Raw genomic sequence first — 18,695 nt, 5'->3', positions numbered from 1 at the left:
TCTGCTTCAAACGCTAAACCTCTCTTTTTACAAGGAAGGTGGTACTGGATGGTATTTCTGAGATAGCAAGTCCCTGGGTTTCATTCTGTTTTCACTCGCTAGGGACACGCTGACATCATGGCGTGAGACAAAAACAGGCCCCGAACGCTTCTCGGGGTTTTGATGCACCGGAAAGGGGCTGGCTGAGCCCCTGCAACGTGGAAGGGCCGGCTGTGGTTCCAGCCAGGCTTGCTTTGTCACGTTCTGGCTTGTGGCTTCATCCAGCCCCTCATCAGCTGCACCACAGCCCCTGGCCCGGGCTGGCGAGCAAAGCCGCAGGGCTGGCGGCCGCACAAGGGGCCCAAGGGCCGGCCAGCGCTGTGCCTCATCCCCGCACCACGGGGCTCTCCCTCCCCTTCCCGTGAGCCGCACTTGAGACACCCCGTCACCAGCCAGGGGCCTGACACACACGTTCTTATATTTTTGCAATCTTTTCTTTCAAGAGACAGTAGCGGCAGAGGACAGCGGTGCGTCTGCAGGGTCAGCGGCACGTTGGCACCGGTGAATTCTGCCTGAGGAGCGACACGGCGGCTCGGGGTGACGCAGTAACGGGCTGGGGGGAGCACCGGGGGCGGTCTCTGCTCTGCCTGGAGCAGCAGAGAATCACAGATGGGAAACAGGATCATCTAATGCGTGCAACACGTTTACATTAATCCCATTTTCCTGCCTAAAAATTGGAGATGAAACACGGTTACTGATTCTACCTACCCAGACAAGAGATATTTCAATACCGGAGCAGTTTTAAACTAACAAGTAGGAGGGTGCCCAGAAGGGCTGCACTGCAAGCAGATTATTAACTAGAGCAGGCCCTGTGCCTTCAGTCAAGGCAGAATTTTCTAGTTTTTAAGCAGGCTTAACACCCTCTTGTTCCTGCCCCTGAGGTCACTCACTCCAGCATCTGCAGTCCCAGCAGCACAGAGGCGCGCGCGCTGCCGCAGCGCTCAGTAATTAGCTGCAAGTCTCCCAGGGCTACAGGTTTTGGGCAGGGCAGGGAAGAAGAATACCTCCTTGTAGCTTCCTCAGCTCATAGATAATGTGCTTTTCCTCTGGATGCACTGGGGGAGTCTCGATTACAGTATTTAAAATTCACTGAAATGTGAGACACCAAACAGGAGCCAGGACTTGCCCGGCCCAGGAAGGTGCAGGATTTAGAGTGGATCTTGGGGGTGGGAGGTGGGGTTTGGGATCAGCAGCAGGGACCTGTGCAGGGCAGCAAGTGCAGCTGCCCACGAGCAGACCCCCAGGGAGCCACGGTGGTGGCCCTTGGCCAGTTGGGCAAGAGTGGTGGTCCTGTGCTACCATGGCGCATGAGCATCCCCAGGGGAAAGTTTTCCTTTCGAGGGCTTCGGGAGGGGCCCAGCCCTTAGGGCAGCTGCTGAGCTGCTGTTGGAAAGACGGGGGGGAAAGCTGCTGCTGCTGACGTGTCCTAATGAAAGGGCTTTCCTGCCCAAATAGTCACCCAGGAAAGGGGCACAAGAGGAGATCTGGCGTTCTCCCTATGCTTCAGCTGGGCGTAGGGGCCAAAGGGCGGCTCACACCGTGTGAGCGAGGCAGCAACAAGGCCCCGCAGCACCTGGGATTCGTCCTCTCCAGTTGTAATGCAGAAGAGGCTTGAAGTGGGACTGGGAAGCAGGGGGAAAGGGGAGAGCAGCCCCGAGGAGGGCACCCCCAGGGCAGCCTGGGCAGGGAGCCAGTGTCATCGCTGTGCCCAGAGGCAGGAGCAGAGCACCAGCTCGCCACGACGAGGGGGAGCCCCACATCCACCCGCAGCCGGGACTTGCCAGTCACCAAGCGGCTGCTAAATGGGAGGAGGCGGCCCCGGGCCTCTTCTCGAAGCAGAACAGGAACGTTGTGCTGCAGGACAACGGGAACGGAGCCTGGAGCCCATCAGAAACCCGCAGCCACGGCGCTTCACTCGGAGGCCCAGAGGCGCCCGGGCAGGGGGAGCAGCAGCCACCCGCAGCTGGGCCACCTCCTTCCTGGGATGGGGACGTAACAGAGGGTGTTTGAGAGCGGCCTTGGCTGAAGTCAGAGAGCAAGAGGGATCCTAAGGAGCACTGCGGAGCACCTGGACGGCTGCTCACCCCCCGAGGGAAGCAGAGACCCTGTAATTCAGGAGAAGGACCACCCCACACCCCAGGACCTTCAAGAGCGGGGCCAGAGTCACCCGCCCAGCGCTATTGACGTGAACTTTGCCGTCCAGTTTCAGACAGCTGGCTCTCAGGGTCGCTGGGCAGCACTCCTGGTAACAGGCAGCCTTCATCCCCCCGGCACAGACTGGTTTGGCAGCCTTGCAGGCTTTGCTACATCCCGCCACATAATTCAAGCCCATCTTCTTCATCTGGAAGGAGGAGAGAGACATTAGCCTGAGGCTCCTGCCAAACCTTTCTACTGGCATTACAGGAACCACCAGGCCCCTGGGCACTCCCCAGCTCCTGGGCTGTCCTGCTCTTTAGCCCAAGGCCATACCTCACAGAACTCCTGCCCAACAACGCATCTAGCAACAGTCTTCTTGCCTCTGAAACATCCATCCCCATGACAGGAGAACGCTGCGCACACTTTCCCCTACAAGAGAGGGCCAGAGGAGACACCGTCTGTTCATGGGTTGGAGAGCAGGACTCCCAGGACGAGAACTGAACTTCAGACAGCCCTTCCTTCCTGAGGGCTCCTTTCCAACCCCCCTCTGTTCTGCAGTGTTTGGCTGGTGCCGTCTCAGGCGTTTTAGATACAAACTCTAACAGCACCCCATCTGAAACCGCAGGAAACTTCAGTGAAACACCCACACAGCAAACAAGTTTCAAGCCTCCTTTTCCTTCCTCTTAAGAGGGCTCTGCAAAGATCAGCACCTTCCCCGCCAGGCAGGCTGAGGAGGCTGCAGTGCCCTCCCTGCGGCTGCGAGCAAGGCTCAGCACCCAGTTGCTTCTGACTGCTCGAACCCATCTAAGGGCGGGGCGTGGGCACAGGCGCATTTGACAGGACTCATTACAGACTCTTCTTTCAAAGCTCGTTACGGATTTGTTCCCCTTCCAGGGGCAGCTTTTGACCCTGTAACGCAGGTGCAGGAGGGACCCTTCCCACTCCCCCCCCCCCTCAGGTGGGGGCTGCAGCCCCAGGAGAGCCCATGGCCGCAGCAGCATCTGCCCGGCCGGTACCTACGTTTCGGGGGGGAGCTCGGAGGGTGGTGGTGGTGGTCGTAGGCGGCGCAGTGGCGGGCGGCAGGTCACCTGCAGACACATGAGGAGCCCTGTGAGGCTGTGCCCAGTACTCAGCCCGCGTGGAGCCCCCCACAGCCGCACACCAGACAGATTCACCAGCGTGGCTCACGCTGTGGCCCCTCACCCCCCTCCCAGGGAGAGACAGAGCCCCAGGGCAGAGGGGATGCAGTGACGCGCCACAGCCAGCCCTCTGCAGCGGGTTTTGCCCACCCATCTCCCTCCTGTGCAGCAGGATCCACCCCAGACCTCGCACCCTCGCTGGGGACCCCACGGGCAGTTACCGTAGGAGCTGGCATTGAGCTGCAGGCAGAGGGGGGAGTCGCAGCAGTCCAGGGCACAGGGCTGCGTGCTGACGCTGCTGTTGGGCCTGCATAGCTCCGTGCCGCAGGCACTGCTGCACCCAGCTGTGTAGTTTGTGCTGGAGAAACGATAAAGCTGCAACAGCAGAGCCAAAGGAAAAAATGCTAGGAGTGTGAAGAGATGCCGTTACGAAGGAGCAAAAATAACTGATAGACTGCCACAGAGAGAGAAGCAGGAGACTGACACAGACTTAATAGAGTACTGTGGGTTCCTGATATAAAGAAAGGGAACACAGACTGTCCCTGTCACAGCCCCCCTGCACCTCCGTACCTCGCAGTAAGTCTGATTATGGCAGGTCACCGTTTCGTTGGCATGGGCGTCATCCTGGTAGCACCTCTCCCCAGAGCACTGAAAGCTCTGGCAGGTGAGCTGGAGGGAGAATACACCCGGGTGTCACCCTGCAGCGGAACCTCCTCACACGGCACCGGGCACTGTCCCCAGCCACGGCCTTGCTGTCTGGAGGGGCTGCCCCCCCGCCATGCCCGAGGTGCTCCCCTTCCGCCCCAGGAGATGCTGTCACGGGCTCCCAGTCTCATGAGAGACCAGCTGGGCTCGTAACACCTGTAACCGCCCAGCCAAAGGCCCTCTTTCCACCCCCTTCTTTACCGGTGCTGCTTCTGTACGGTTCACTGAGGCATTGGCGGCCACCGAGGCGTTGGCGGCCACCGAGGCGTTGGCGGCTCTGCTGTGCTCTGGAAGACACAAAGTGCCCCTTTGGTGAAGGAAACAGCAACCTGGCACTCAGCAAGCCCGGCATCCCCTCCTGCGCCACAGCACGGTCCAAAGGAATCTGCGGGAAGCGTCGGTCACGTTGCTGTGGGGATGTGGACATCAGGCAGCACCAGGATGTCCCAAACAAGGTCTGTTTGCAGCCAGCAACCGGGCAGCCCAACAAGCAGGTCAGACAGGCCACAGCAGCAGCACTATGGACAGATGTTGCAACAGCTTCTCCCTCCCCCTTCCAGCCACGCTGCATGTGAGGAACAGGCTTTTCTGGGGTCAAAACCTTCAGAAAAGGTTCCTCAGCGCAGCTCCATCCTACAGAATGCAGCCTGGAGGGGACAGGGACAAAGTCCCTGTTGCACCACGCTGCCTTTGCCCCACTCCCCACAGGACCCCCAGGTTTCCCTTGGGGTGCAGAGCTCACCTGCTGTGGCAAGAGGGTCCTGGACGCAGAGGTGCAGAGCCAAGATGCAGAGCAGCAGGCCTGGAACGGAGCAGGGACGACTGAGACCACCACAGCCCAAAGAGCCCCCCCAGCAGCACGGGCAGTTTGCCCTCAAACACCAAATCCAGCCCCCACCGGCCTCCTTGGAGCAGGGCAACGGCCAGTTCCCCTCAGGGAGGGCGTGAGGAGCCCCACAGACACACCTGAGTTCAGGGACACGTGCTGGCCGCAGGGGACCAGCCCCGCAGCAGAAAGGCCCCCCCACCCGCCCAGAGACCCCCCTCGCCCCAGGGAGCCTCTGGCACAGCAGGGGCAGAGACGGGTGTCCCGGGCTCGGCGGGACAGACACTGCTCCCCACGCTGCGGCAGAGCCTCTGCTACCTTGAATGGGGCGGACGAGCCATCGGCCACCTCCCATCTTCATCCACCAGCAGCTTTGCCTGGGACCTGGCAGGGAGAGGCACAGTCAGAGCTGGGCACAGGCGGGGACAGCCCAGGGTCGCTCTAGCACGTGCTCCCCGCATCTGCCCGGCCCACGGCTCGGAGTGAGGTAGCAGGAACAACATCAGGACAAGTTACATAAAAAAGACTTTTCCCATTGAAGGTTTTGGGTTTTTTTTAAGAAACCTTTCTCCTAGAAAATTCTGCAGCCTTTATTCTGGATGCCAGAGAAATCCAGCTTGTTCAGTGCTTTGGTTTTGGTCCCTGCAGTGGCAGGACATGCTTTCCAGGCAGGAAAAACAAAACCCACCAACAGCACCTCTGAGAACTGCAGTCCAGGTCGCCTCAACAGGCTCTGAGCCGCGCGGGCTCAGCCCTGGGACACCCGCAGTCGCTCCCTCCCGAGAGGTTCCCCAAAGCCACCGAGGCTGCCGCAGCCACCTGCCGCTGACGGGGCCCAGGGGTGAGCGGAGCCCCCCGGGAAGCCACGTGCTCCCGTTGGTGTGGTAACCCCGCACCGGCGCTCGCAGGCAGCGCGGGGGCAGGTGGTTACAGGCGACACCTGGCACCAGGCAGCCGTTTGCTGATGCTGTTTGCAAATGAAGATGCGACCTGCTGGCAGCAGCGCCCGTCATGGAAGGGACCAAGCCCAGCAGCCCCCAGAGCTCAGGACAGCAGGGGACCCTCCACAGCAGTTCTTGCTGGGGATGGACAAAGTCTGGTGTGAAAAACGCCTGTTTCCAGACATGCCAACGCAACAAGCCCTCAGGACCTGGCAGAGAGCAACACACAGGCCTGTTAGCTCTGGCACACAACCCATGTGGAGCACAAACAGGAACATTTACGGCTACAGTAGCCCTCCCTGGCAAGGGGTGGAAATGCTCTGGATGATGAACAGCCATTGCACTGCCAAGTTCTGGTCAACTCACAATAAACAGTTGCATCCTCCCCACCTGTCCTGCTCCCCTCCTGCAGCCGCGCCACAGCCCCCAGCCCAGGACAGCGGCACACACACCCCGCTCACACGGGGTCTCCCACCTGCCTGGCCTGGGCACCGCGGCTTCCCCCCGAGCGCGGGCACAGCAGCTGCCGCTGCGTCACGGCGGGCAGGACGGGGCTCTGCCAGCGGCCGCAGGGCTTCGCCAGGGAGCAGGTTCAGCGGACGGAGGTTTTCCACCAAGAAGCTCCTGGTTACGTCCTTGCACGTGCCTCCACGCTGCTGTCACGTTCTGACTACGAGGGGGTGTCTGTGCAGCCTCTCACCGCCCCGTCCCTCACCCCCGTGGTTTGGGAGGTTCCACCCGCTTTGGCATTTCCCACACACCCAGCTCTCTGCCATGGGACTCTCTCTGCTTCCCATTCACCATCTTTACCGGCTCAGCCAGGCAAACAGCAGGGACGTGACTCCACATGGGCTCCGAGGCCGAGTTCCCCAAGGAGAACTGTAACACCCCCCCGTCTCATGATCCAGGCCGTTGGTGTTCCCCAAGGACCTGGAGTGGCTGAAGCTTCCACTGCGGCCACCGAGGCAGCTCGTTCAGGGTGACAGACGGCGCGGGCTGGCACCTCTCGCCTCCAGACCCGAGCAGCCTCCACCCAGAGCAGGTTTGGGCCATACCACGCCGGGTGCTGCTCCAGGGCTGAGCGCCCACCAGACGCAGCCTCACCCCGAGAACGACCTTCCCCCGGCGCAGGGAAAGGAAAGAGCCCAGGGCACTGACTCACCCCGTCCGTCCACTCCCCGAAGCCCCAGCGAAGGCTGCAGCCGCCACAGCCAGGAGCGGGTCCGAGCGCCGGCAGCCGCTGCTGTCCCGCCGCAGAGGCTGGCAGCCAGCGCCAGCCCCTCCCCTGCCAACCCCCAGCTGCGCAAACCAGCACCCCTGGGAAGCAGCGGTTACCTGCTGCTGCTCCTCCGCAGCTGGAGACGCCAACGGCCCCGCAGAGCGACCACGGGGAAAGGGCCTTTCCAAGGCCAGAGGCGTCACATAGGCCCACTCGATGCCAAAACGGAAACCCCGAGGGGCTGGCAGGGGCGCAAGCACGCGTGGCCCCCCCCAACGCCTCTCCTCCTCCCCGGACTCGCGAAGCGTGCAGCAGCAGAACGTCGTGGGGTACGTACAGGCAGCTCTGAGCACAGCGCTGAGGAGCACCGAGAACGCTCCTGGAGTCACAACGGCCACATCTAAACGCATCGTGTGTTCCTGCCGCAATCCTCCTGCACCACAGCTCAGGAGTCACCAAAGGGATCTGCACTAGAATCTACCGCAGCTCTCAAGTCAACAACAACGCTCGAGAAATTACCACAAGCCGCCCACACAGCCCAACCTAAACCAAGCTCAATTAATGCCCTGAAAAAAATCCCAGTGGCCAAAGCTCCACAGGGAGACAGACCTGAGGTAAAAGCAGCAATGCAAGCCAAGTAAATTTGTTTTGCAAAGGAGCCCGAAGAAAACCGAATGCTGACAGCAAGATATAGTACAGACTGTTAGTCGCTGTCAGCACGCAACGTTCACGTGTGCTCTACAGAAAGTCAATCCTCATCCTAGGAATTTCCATCAGAACGGGACTAAGAGAGAGACAATTGTTTCTGAGAATTCAAACCGCATAAAAAGCGCTTTAAAAACACCATAAATCAAATCTCTTCCTTCCAGCATACGAAAGGAGACAAGTTTCTCAGCACTTCCTAAATTAAAATCAGTTTATTTTTCAAGGGGTTTTTTTTGATACAAAATAACATCACAAGTCTGTTTTTCACAAGGGGCTTACTAGAAAGTGAATCTATAAAGTATCCTTGAAATCTATACTCATGCACATAGAAAATCCAGAAACTGAGGAGTCAGAGCTGCTGATGCTTCTCCACTTGCTTTTCAGATGTGAAATCCTTCACTTGGGAAAAGCTACAGCAGGCCTTGACGTTTCAAGTCCTCATAGGTCTTTTTATTCACCACGTTCCCACTGGAATCCTCGTACTCCTCCTAGAACGGAACAAACAGTTTAGAGCCACCCGGACACAGCCTGACTCGGGCCGTACTGCGAGTTGCAGCCCCAGCAGCACCCACTGAACAGGACCGTCCTGCCAGGAGCCTCGCACGCAGGGGATCTGCTGGCGGGCTCCAGGAGCAGAGCTCGTTCAGAGTCAGGATAATTACAAGCTCCACTACAGGCTGTATTTCCCACAGTCGCCCTGCATACTGTGGAAAAATGGTTTGAGACAGACATTCATGAAAAGGCACCAGTACAACGAACCCACTGCTCACAACAGTTCATTTTTCCCCCCACAAAACAGACGACGTGGGCACTGTAAAGCAGCGTGTCAGAGGATTCGTACACAAAGGGCCGAGTCTGTCCCAGCAGAACGACTTTCCAACAGAGCATGGGAAGTGCTTTTCACACCTGGCCACTAACAGGAGCTGTGTGACCAGCAGCGCAGGCTCCTGCCTGTCTCTCCTGCAAGCAGGGACTCGGGAATTCTGACAGAGCCAGACAGTTTGTGCGAGGTCAGCGGGGGGCTCCCCCTACTCCCAAAGGCCTCCAGAACATCTCACCTCTGTATCGGGCTGCCATCGCTCTGAAGCCTTCTGTTGTTTCAGCTTTGCCCACACTGTAATTACAAAGTCATACAGGATGTGATGCCATTTCCCTGGAGATACTAGTTTTTAATCTAGTAAAATATACACATGAACTTTTTTTTTCTTTTAAATGCCGTCACTTCAGCAGTCCAGGAATGTATCTAATATCCATTACAAATTTATCATTCCTCGGCATGGTTTACCAAAAGGCATAGAACTAAAGCAAACAGGGCTTTAAAGTGATCGTTCGGGATGGGACACAGAAGACAAAGGTCTAAAACTGCTACTTCAGACATACAGCTCCAAAGGTAATAATAGCCTGTTTGGGAAATTAAGGCTTTACCTCTTTGGTTTCTTCTAGGCAAGAATTAATTTAGCTCCAGGAACCATAACCTGTATCTGTTAACCTAAGCAGGGCAGGTCTAAGAAACCGCCTCTGCATGAGGCAGCCTCCTCAAAACATCAGCACAGATTAGCTGCATTAATTTATAACCACTCTAAGTCCTAAGTACCGTAGGCTTTCAACATCTGCCTATAGGCTCCACCATTTATGAAGGTTTTTCTGGCTTCCCCATGAAGACACTGACGAACATCAATTAAGTGAGAGTTACACGGGAGGATGTAGCCACACTCTGCCTGAGGAAGTGGTGGCCCATTGCCCTCAGCTGAGATTTCATACACAAAGCATCACCGACAAAACAGCCGGCAACAAACAAACGCTTCACTGGCAATCCCAGCACGCATCTGCTCCTGCAGGCGTCCAAAGAAAAAAGGCCATTCTCCTTCTAAGAGCTGGGAGGGATGGTCCAAGGAAGGATCGTCCCACAGGCACCCTGTTTCTTACTCTCTTTCCCAAAACTAGTCTCTTGTCACAGCGCAAGACATATTTTTGGCGAGAGCCAATATGAGCGTTCTCATGCCACCCGCTCCCCGTTCTGCCACCAGTACTTACACGAGACTGCGTCCTCAATCTGCGTGACATTGGCAAAATGGGCCGTGTTGGGAATGCCCAGGCACCGCATTCCGTGAGCGTGTCGCCACTCCTGGGGAGGGGAGGCGAGAGGTCAGCATAGGCAGGGAACGCCCCCCCCCCACCCCCCACCCCGCCAAAAAGACGTACTAACATCCAGACATGATGACACAAATATCAACATACAAATCTACCAGTCCTAAAGACCTCTATACAAATATTTTTTCTGTATTTTAGACGGTAACAAACCACTGGCAGCCAACAGGCACTCTGCACCAGTCAGGCCTGGATAGTGGAATTCGTGTCCAAACAAGAGGCCGTACAGGAGCCGGCAGAAGAGACCTCAGCACCTCCTACATCATTTACAGTTCCAACCGCCCGGCCCCGCAGCATCAGCCCAGACCCACATGTCAGAAGTGGAAGAAGTGCCCCTTGGGCACTCTGGTGATTTACTAGTTACTTATTATAAAGATTATCTGAACACAGTATTGACGTTTTTGTAGAAAAACGTTACTTACTGCAAAGTGACGCTGAAAAGCTTTAGGCCCTCGGTAGGTGTAGTTGCCACAAATCTCACAATTGTAGTTGATGTTTAAACCATGTAATTTATATAACCAGTATGGGATTGGCTGACAAGCGAAGAGAGACAAGGATTAGGCCAAATGGCAAGGCAGGTTCAAACAGAATAGTGTGGAGTCAGCGACATCCCCCACTTTCCCAGACCTGGCAATCTCAGTTACCTTGCCATCCCAACCAAGAGGCAGATTTTTAGGATTATAAATGATTTCATTTTCTTCATCTTCACTCTCACTCTCACTGATCTGCTCTTCCTCCTCCTCCTCCCTCTCTTCTCCTGTCCGTGCTTGCTTACGCTGCACATTCTCGTGAGTGAGGTGTCTCTGCTCCTAGAGCGTGAGAAGAGAAGGAATTGTTCACAAAACATGACAGCAACAAAATAAGGGCAAACTCTTGCAGCATGAAACACTTCCTCAGTGCACAGAGGGAGGGGAATGGAAGACCAGTACGAAACAGAGAACTCTCATTTTACTTAGCCCAACAACTTAACTTTTTAGTATAACATTTCCTACTTCCAAAGAATTGAAAACTTGTACTGCCATGAGCACTTCCAAGGTGACAAGCTAACAGCAACAGCCACCCTGCTAAAAGCAATCGCCCCAAACTGAAGCAAGGACTTAAGGCAAGCATCAAGGCAGAACAAGTAAAGGTCTGTGATACCCTGTGATTTAGGCATAAAATAGAAATTATCTACACTGATGTGGTGCCTAGAAGAAAAAAACCAGGCTTCCGCAAGGGAACATGTAGCCTCCGTATCTGGGACTGGGGCAGACACAAGGTCTGCCTGTTCACAAAAGCCTGCCAAATAATTAGCTAACAGAAATACAAAGGTAATCCATCATATTCTACTTACTGACAGAAAAAGCTGTCTGCTAACATGCACTTTAAAACATTATGACTCTGGACATGACAGTAACTCTTCTTGTCATGCTGACTATGAAAGCACGGGGTAAAGATGTGGACAACCTTCCAGTCACTATCTGATAGCTTTGAAATAAAAAGCTCAAAGACCAAATAAAATCCTTACCCCAAGAACTTCTACATACTCATAAATCTGAGCTTCCAGGAACGCAAGATCTTTATTTCTTTCAGTGTCTCTGGAAATAGATAAAGAAACTTCATGAAGTCCATTCCAGAACTGCAAACATCATGTGTACACTGAACTCCTAAAGAGAAACTTGACTTGTATACAGCAAGAAAACAGAAAAAAATACCAAACAGCCCGTGTAAACTAGACGGTGCACACACACGCATCCAGCTCTGATACCCTCCATTTGGTTCAGGACTGTTTGGTCCAGGGTGAAAAGCTTCTAATACTCTAAGAATCTGTCCCGACTGTATAGAGCCACGCCTGTAGAATACTTCTCATCCAAGTGAGAACTCCACCAACCTCAGAAGGACCTTCAGGAACTCACCTTTTGCTTCCTTTTGTTTTTGGATTCTTAGCAAACAAGGAGGGATCAAGTGCTTCTAGGGATTTGCCTTTAGTGCTAAAAAGTCTCTGGGCACGCTCCTCCAGCGTCCTATGGAGAAGCACAGAGGAGATGAGTCCAAACCGTAGTTTTGAATTTCCCAAGAACTATCTGAATTCATGCAACAAAATTCTAAATTTATCTTTTAAAAAGATCATGAGATTTCCTATTATCTTTGCCTTCGTTGCTTAAGCCAAGTTCTTCTATACAAGAGACATCAGTACAGGACATCGCAGCACCCCCTGACTGCTTCTCAAGGTTTGTCTTTCAAACATCATTAAAGTAATTCTTGTACAATAGAGATGACAAAACAAGTATCCCATAAAGGAATGCAAGACAGGAAGACCTCAAAAACTGAAAAGAAAATATGAAAAGACTGCACCTTACCCGCCACATTTTAGTCCCAGGGCCAGTAAAGCTGATTTTAACCTGTCCAGTCCCAGGGAGGCCAATTCCTGTTCAATTAAAGTAAATCACAATAAGAGAGTAGCTATTAAACAAATACAATATAGATGCATGTCTGTTTTATCTCAAGGAAAAAAAAAAAAAAACAAAACATAAACAACGAACAGCATTCCAGAAAGGACTATCAAGGGCATCACTGAAAAATGAGGAATGTGACAAATCCACACAGATCTTTGACATTAATTTCTCCCATTAGAGGGATGTAAGTCATCAGCACAATCAAAGTTTTATTCAGAGAGCACAGAGCCAGAGGTGAAAGCACGGCAAGTAAAATTATGAAAAGAAACAAAATGACTAAACTTCTACCTGCTAAAATTTAGCAGTAAGCACAGAGCACTGAAAACATACCTCCCAAGAGGAGAAGGCTGAGAGGTCCAGGTGGGCTCCGGCGTGAGTGAGCGCACTGCTGGTCTCTTTCTGTCGAGGAAAACCACATGCAAGATCTTTGTGACATCCTACAACGCTTCATGCAATGTAACGCTCTAGCCTCAAGAAAAGCAGTTACTTCACAGAGAAAAAGCCTCACTAAACTGAGCAATAGAACAACAGAAGAGATATAAAATAAGCAAACTTTAAAAAGGGCTAGTTTCAAACTGGCTGCGTTGGTTTTCGAACTTAAGTTAGTATGAAATTGCATCTCTGTGATACACAGCTGCACACCTTGCGATCAGCTTAACCCCAGTGATGACTTTACACAAATGACTCGCAGAAAATCTCTCTCAAATTACAGAAGCATTCACAGGGGCTTAACAACTGCTCACCGGCCAGCCAGGGAACGTTCCATTTTCCCACTTCTTCTCAAACTCAGTCTGAATTTTCCCAAAAAGTTCATTCTGGTCCAGTAACGGTTTCACTCGATCCGTGTAATCCTGCAGGTACTCAAGAAGCATTTCAAGGTACCTGGCAGAGTAATCACGAGCACAGGTAACTCAGTATCAACCTCTAACAAATTTCTCTAACCACACCTTTGCAAAGTAATTACCCTCTAGTACTCCACAGGGAAGTCATCAAGATGGTGACAGTTTCCAACACACGGTTTCTAGATGCAGCAGTTACAAGGATAAAGTAAGGTCCTTCCACAGAGTAGAGTGTGGCTTTCCACACCTTTGCTGCACTGCGTGTTTCCTCGGGGCTCAGACATGCGACTGAGTTACCACAGCTCAGTGACCCAATTTGCATGAGTTAAGTTTGACTGTTAACTACATTCTTAGCAGCTGTACACTTAAAAAGCAAATGCCTTCTTGTCAACTGTCATAAAAGAAGCAGGTAGGCAAAAAGGCTCACCTCTTATATTCAGCATTTTTTCTCTCCTTAGGAATATCGAAGAGTTGGTCAAATGTGGATAAGTACGTGATATAATCCAATTTCTAAGAACAAAAAAGTTAGAGTCAGACTTTATACACATGCAGCCCAATAAACATCCAGTTTGCAGTTGCCAGACCAAAAGGAGAGCACTAGCTCAAGCCATGGTTCTGGACTGCAGCAACCCGGGGTTCTCCGCGCGCTAACACGCGCCCTGAGACACCCGGCAGCAGCAAACAGGCTTTTTCCATCGTCACGTTAACGGTAGAGAGGCATCAGCTGAAGAGAACAAAAGAGGAGTCATGAAGCAGAATTCAGATGCTGCCGACCTGTATGTGCAGCAAAGTGACTCTGAAATAGCTATTTGGAAATAAACTTATTTACATAAGGAAAAAACCCAAATAACCATGAATCAGCCAAAGAAAAACGCCTCGGCCTTAAGCACTGAAGCTGCCCAGACATGTGCAGCCACTTACCTCTGATGATTTTAGATTAATGTACTTGAGATAACAATCATGCAGATCTAAGTATCGTCCATACCCCTCCTCATCCGTGAACTCCACCAGATCTGTAGGAAAGATCACGAAGAGCTTTATTATGGGCTTCATCTTCCCTACTTGTTACGCATACGCTTTGGAACTTGAAAAGGATTAACTGTGGACTAATTTATCCTTAGGGAAGATGTTTACAGTGGAAGTGGGATACTCGTTGATCAACCTGAGTGCTGCTCTGCATAAGCACCACCAGAACGTTCCTCAAGAGAAGCACCACTGCTGTGGAATATTCCAGTGGGCTGTAGTTCAGAGGAATTTAAATGACAAAAGAACAATTTTCAGAAGTCATTTACCAAAAGGGAGGCGGAACTCTGAAACATGCAAAACGGATCAAACAGCTCCTTAGATAACGCCTCTCAAGTAAGCACCATATTTTCATTTAAACTGGCCTCAGAGAAAAACTACAAACTTACTTTGAGCTTCTTCGCTCGGGTTGTCTCTGGCCTTCAACAGTTCCTCAAACTCCACTGACATTGGAACACAGATCTTTAAGAACAGACAGAAGTTACAGAAACAATTATTACTTCAGCTAATGGCCCAGAATAATACAAAACCACAATAGGTTGCAAACAATAAAACTGGTAACTGAAAAGCCATCCAAAGCATTTCTTCACCATTACTTTTGCACAGAAGAAAAGCCTGACTTTAGCCAGCACGAGAAAGGTGAGACCAAAGCCCAGCTCAGCAGCAGAACGTTCCCGAGCTAACGCGCAGCACGCGGAGAACAGGGCTCATGTCCTGCACCTCCTCCTCCTCATACCGCCCACACGGGAGCTTACACCCTGCCCCGAAGCACCTCCCAGCCTCGGACATCTTCTCTTCTCAACTGATGCTTTTGTGTACTTAATACTTGTATATTAAGGCAATTAAACTGGAAAATAAAGTCTATTCGTTGTAGGGATGAGGTCCAGCAGACCACAAATCACCAATTCTCATGAAGTAGGTAATTACTTACCTCATTTGGGTGCTTCCGGTGAAATTCCTTAATTTGTTTCAGTCTATTGTAGAATTCTGCAAATTCATTTGGCCCTGAAATGGCGCTGAGTTCTTCTTTCCGTAAGCTACAAGTTCATGAAAAAGGACAGATTACAGGCGGAAAGGAAAACACGCTGACACTGATACAACCTTCTTCCAGGCCTAGTGCTGTGCTTCCGTCACACGAAGCTCCAGTAGGACGGACTGCGAACCCTCAGAAAGTCACACCTGATCTCACAACCTGCCAGGTTTGAGGCTCCGGGGCACGTCTCCCACCGGACAGGCTGTTGTCTCCAAACCTCTGAGGCAACCCAGAGCCTCCCCCCATGACTTAAACTAAGAAAACAACCGAATGCGCGTATCCAGCACGTGCACATCCAGCACGGGCGCATCCAGCGCGCAACCCGGGTCCTGCTCTAGCAGGTTTAGTCCCCAGAACTGGGCTCCTGGTCTCAGACACTGGCATCGCTTCTCGCGTATTTACAACTGACTTAAAAGATCCCCCAAGCTCTTCATCTGCAAAACACACCCCGGGACGCGCTGGCGGACACGCGCCGGGCGAGGGTCCCTGCAGGCACTCACCCGTCCTTGTCGTCATACAAGTCTCGCAGGTTGCCGCTCACTTCCATGTACCGCTAAAAAACAAAACAAACGCCCGAGTGCCACGGGGGGGCACCAGGGACGGGGGGCACCTGGGGCGGGGCCCGGCCGGCCCCGGACGCTCGGCGAGGCCTGGCCCGGCCCGCGTTGCGCCCGGGGCCGCGGTAGGGGCCCGTCCCGTCCCGTCCGCACTCACGTCCTGCATGGCCCGCGTCCGGTGATCCGAGTTGATCTGGTCGCGGAGCTGCGGGGAAGAGGAGCGGGGCCGGGGTCAGGAGCGGGGCCGGGGTCAGGAGCGGGGCCGGGGTCAGGAGCGGGGCCGGGGTCGGCGCGGTCCCGGCCCGCCGCCCCCCCCCCCCCCCCCCCCGCGGCCCCGGGCGCACCGTGGATTTCTTGGTGAGCATCTCCTTCACCATCACGTCCATGAGCCGCTCCCGCTCCTCGTGGTACCGCCGCTGCTGCTCCAGGATCGTCTCCATCCTCCCGCGCCCGCCCGGAAGCCGCGCTCCCCCTTCCGCTCCCGCCCGCGCCGGCGCGACGGGCCCGGCCCGGCCCCGGGGCCCCGCGCGAAGGTTCCGGCCCGGCGCGAAGGTTCCGCTTTGGGCTCGGGGCGCCCCGAGGCCGCCGGTGCCCCCGGCGGAGCCGCCCGCTGTCGCTGTCCCCTCTGCCCGCTCGGGACACGGCAGCGGGGCCGGGGCGCAGGAGCGGGGTGTCAGCGCCCGGAGCAGCTGCTGGGGACGCCGCGAGAGGCCCGACGGCGCGGGGGGGCCCCGGGCGCTGCACCCAGGCGGTGGGGCCCGGGGAGGCGGCGGGGCCCGGGGAGGCCTGAGGCGCTGGAGTCCCCCTGGAGCAGGGCCCGAGGCCTCGGCTGCGAGCGGCTCTTTGACGGTTCGTTGCCAGGACAGGTGGTTGCACAAGTGCCAGGAAAGCAGCGACAAAACCAAAGGTGCCGACAGCGTGACCTGGACAGAATGTGGGCACTGCAGCCCGCGGGGGGGCTGGCGGAGCTCCCCAGCACCCCCTTCCTCCGCCATTTCCACCAGCGCTGTCGCCAGCGGGCTCCGTGCCCCGCGCTGGCAGCACACCCCGTGCCCTGCGCTGGCCCCGAGCCCGGAGCCCCGAGCCCCGTCCGGGCAGGTGTGTGCGGGCCGTGCCCCTCCGCCTCCCCCAGCCCAGGGCCCGTCTCTGGGGAGGGGACACACAGGAGGGGACACACGTCTGGGGTCGGAAGAGAAAAGGGGCTGGCGAGGGACCCCCGGCGAGGGGCAGGCAGCCCGCCGTGGCGACCGCTTGTGCTTCCGGACCAGTAAATCAGAGCGAAGGAGAGCGGCGCGTGGCGTGAGGCCGTTAGCCCAGGTCACGGAGCAGCCACCGAGGAGGTGCTGGTCCGGGTGGAGCAGCCGGGCTCGGAGCCGCCGGGAGCGGAGGGCGAGCCCGGGGCCCACGAGAGCGGCGCGGCTGCACAGCCCTGCCCGCCTGCCGGGAGTCCTGCCGGTCCTTCCCGGGAGTCCTGCCGGTCCTTCCCGGGAGTCCTGCCGGTCCTTCCCGGCAGCGACCGGCCCCAGCCCCGGGGGGTTCTGCAGGCGGGAGCCCTGCCCGCGGCTCTGCCCAGCCCCGGCCCTATTTGGTGGCACAGGCTGCCCCGAGATGCTGGCACTGGGTTTGGGATCAGGAGCGGCCCTTGGAGGCACCGTGACCTTTCTCAAAAAGCGACAGCAAAGCGGGGAAGGCAAAGCTGAAGGCAGGAGACGGCACGAAACCATTCCCGTCTCGGTGGGCAGCAGCCTCGGGCTGTCCTGAGGGTGGGAAGGGGCTGGGCTGGTGTCAGAAGGTGGGAGAGAGGGGAATGGCGGAGGGGAAGGCTGAGCAGATACCCACGAGTGCGGAGCTGCCAGCGGGGCTCTCCCTGGGGCGTTATGTGTGCGCAGACAGACTGTGTGTGCTCTGGAACGGCCTCGGCACGTCCTGGAAACTCAGCGCAGCATCCGGCCTGGTCGCACGCGTGCCTGAAGTCCCCCCAAGGACAACGGCTCCAAAACTCGCTCGTACCCCCGTGCAAGCGCGGGGCATGCGCCCCCCCCCCCCCCCCCCCCGCCCCAGCCATCCAGCGCCAGCCGCCCTCCCGCACGCACCCACCCCTCTGCTGCGGCGCCGCTGCGGAGCGCAGGCAACGAGGACAGAGAAAACAGGGAGAAGGACTTGGAAAATGTCATGGCTTTAATCACCTTATCAAAATTACGGTGAGCTTGCTCAAGTAAACGTTCGCCCCGCGCGCTCCAGGACCCCTCTGGCAGCAGAAGGCAGCCACAGGCAGCGGCGGGGCCGTGGCCAAGCTGTTGGGGAGCGACTGCTCAGTCCAGGGCCTGCCCCGGGACTGGGGGCAGTGCAGGGGCACCAGGGGCAGCGCGGGGGCAGTGCGGGGCTCCAGCCCACAGCGCGCCGCGTGCTGAGAGCCAGGGCAGGGGCGCGCAGGCTCCGAGCTACCTGCAGGCCACCTCCACCTCCTCTTGCTGCGGGAGCTCTGGAGCCCCGGGAAGGGGGACGGAGGGGCCTCGCTCACAGCGGTCGCTTAGCCCGGACACGGTTGTTGTCCACGGCACGCGGCTGGTAAATCCCCTCCTGCGGCTGGGAGTGGGGTGAGGGCTGGGCGCGGGGCAGGTGAGAGAGCCCAGGCCTGGCCCTGCCGGGTGCCCCCGTCACCTGGGTGCTGCCCCGGGCCCCACCGCGGCACAAGCCCCTGCGGCCAGAGGGACGCCAGCGGCTGCCTCAGCTGACGGCGTCAGCAGCGTTCCACGACCGGAACACGCCTGGAAGAAGGAAGCAGGTAGGATCAGGTGTGCAGCCCTCGCTGTCTCTCATGGGTCAGAGCTCTTGCCCTTGGTACCTGGGAAGCGCAGACTTTTGTTTCCTGACAGGCTTTTAACAACGTGACTGCGCTTGAATGACACGATCCTGGCAGAGTCGGCCCACGGAAACCGTGGCTGCAACC

At 55.9% G+C, this 18,695-nt stretch overlaps 1 protein-coding gene across 1 annotated transcript; it reads right to left on the bottom strand.

Annotated features, from left to right (window-relative positions):
• Window positions 1–7,903: 7,903 nt before the first annotated feature.
• SF3A3 (splicing factor 3a subunit 3) lies at window positions 7,904–16,240 on the bottom strand. Its single transcript, XM_074850778.1, has 17 exons — window positions 16,090–16,240; window positions 15,903–15,950; window positions 15,689–15,741; window positions 15,087–15,192; window positions 14,545–14,617; window positions 14,054–14,145; window positions 13,560–13,642; window positions 13,037–13,175; window positions 12,624–12,692; window positions 12,198–12,265; window positions 11,754–11,861; window positions 11,366–11,435; window positions 10,503–10,667; window positions 10,281–10,391; window positions 9,745–9,835; window positions 8,769–8,824; window positions 7,904–8,198 (listed from the first exon to the last, which is right to left on the bottom strand). Exons 1-17 carry the CDS (start codon window positions 16,183–16,185, stop codon window positions 8,121–8,123), a joined length of 1,506 nt encoding a protein of 501 aa, XP_074706879.1. The 5' UTR covers window positions 16,186–16,240; the 3' UTR covers window positions 7,904–8,120.
• Between the last annotated feature and the right edge of the window lie 2,455 nt (window positions 16,241–18,695).

This window comes from Strix aluco, chromosome 26 (assembly GCF_031877795.1).
Source record: "Strix aluco isolate bStrAlu1 chromosome 26, bStrAlu1.hap1, whole genome shotgun sequence".
Lineage (NCBI taxonomy): Eukaryota > Metazoa > Chordata > Aves > Strigiformes > Strigidae > Strix > Strix aluco.
Note: the sequence above shows the minus strand (reverse complement) of the source record. Positions and strands in the feature narration are given on the sequence as shown.

Coding starts and splice junctions, on each gene's coding strand:
- SF3A3 (XM_074850778.1), bottom strand. CDS start 16,185: ATGGAGACGATCCTGGAGCAGCAGCGGCGGTACCACGAGGAGCGGGAG. Junction 15,742..15,902: donor GGACGCGGGCCATGCAGGAC/GTGAGTGCGGAC, acceptor TTTGTTTTTTAG/CGGTACATGGAAGTGAGCGG. Junction 13,176..13,559: donor AAAAATGCTGAATATAAGAG/GTGAGCCTTTTT, acceptor TTACTCTGCCAG/GTACCTTGAAATGCTTCTTG.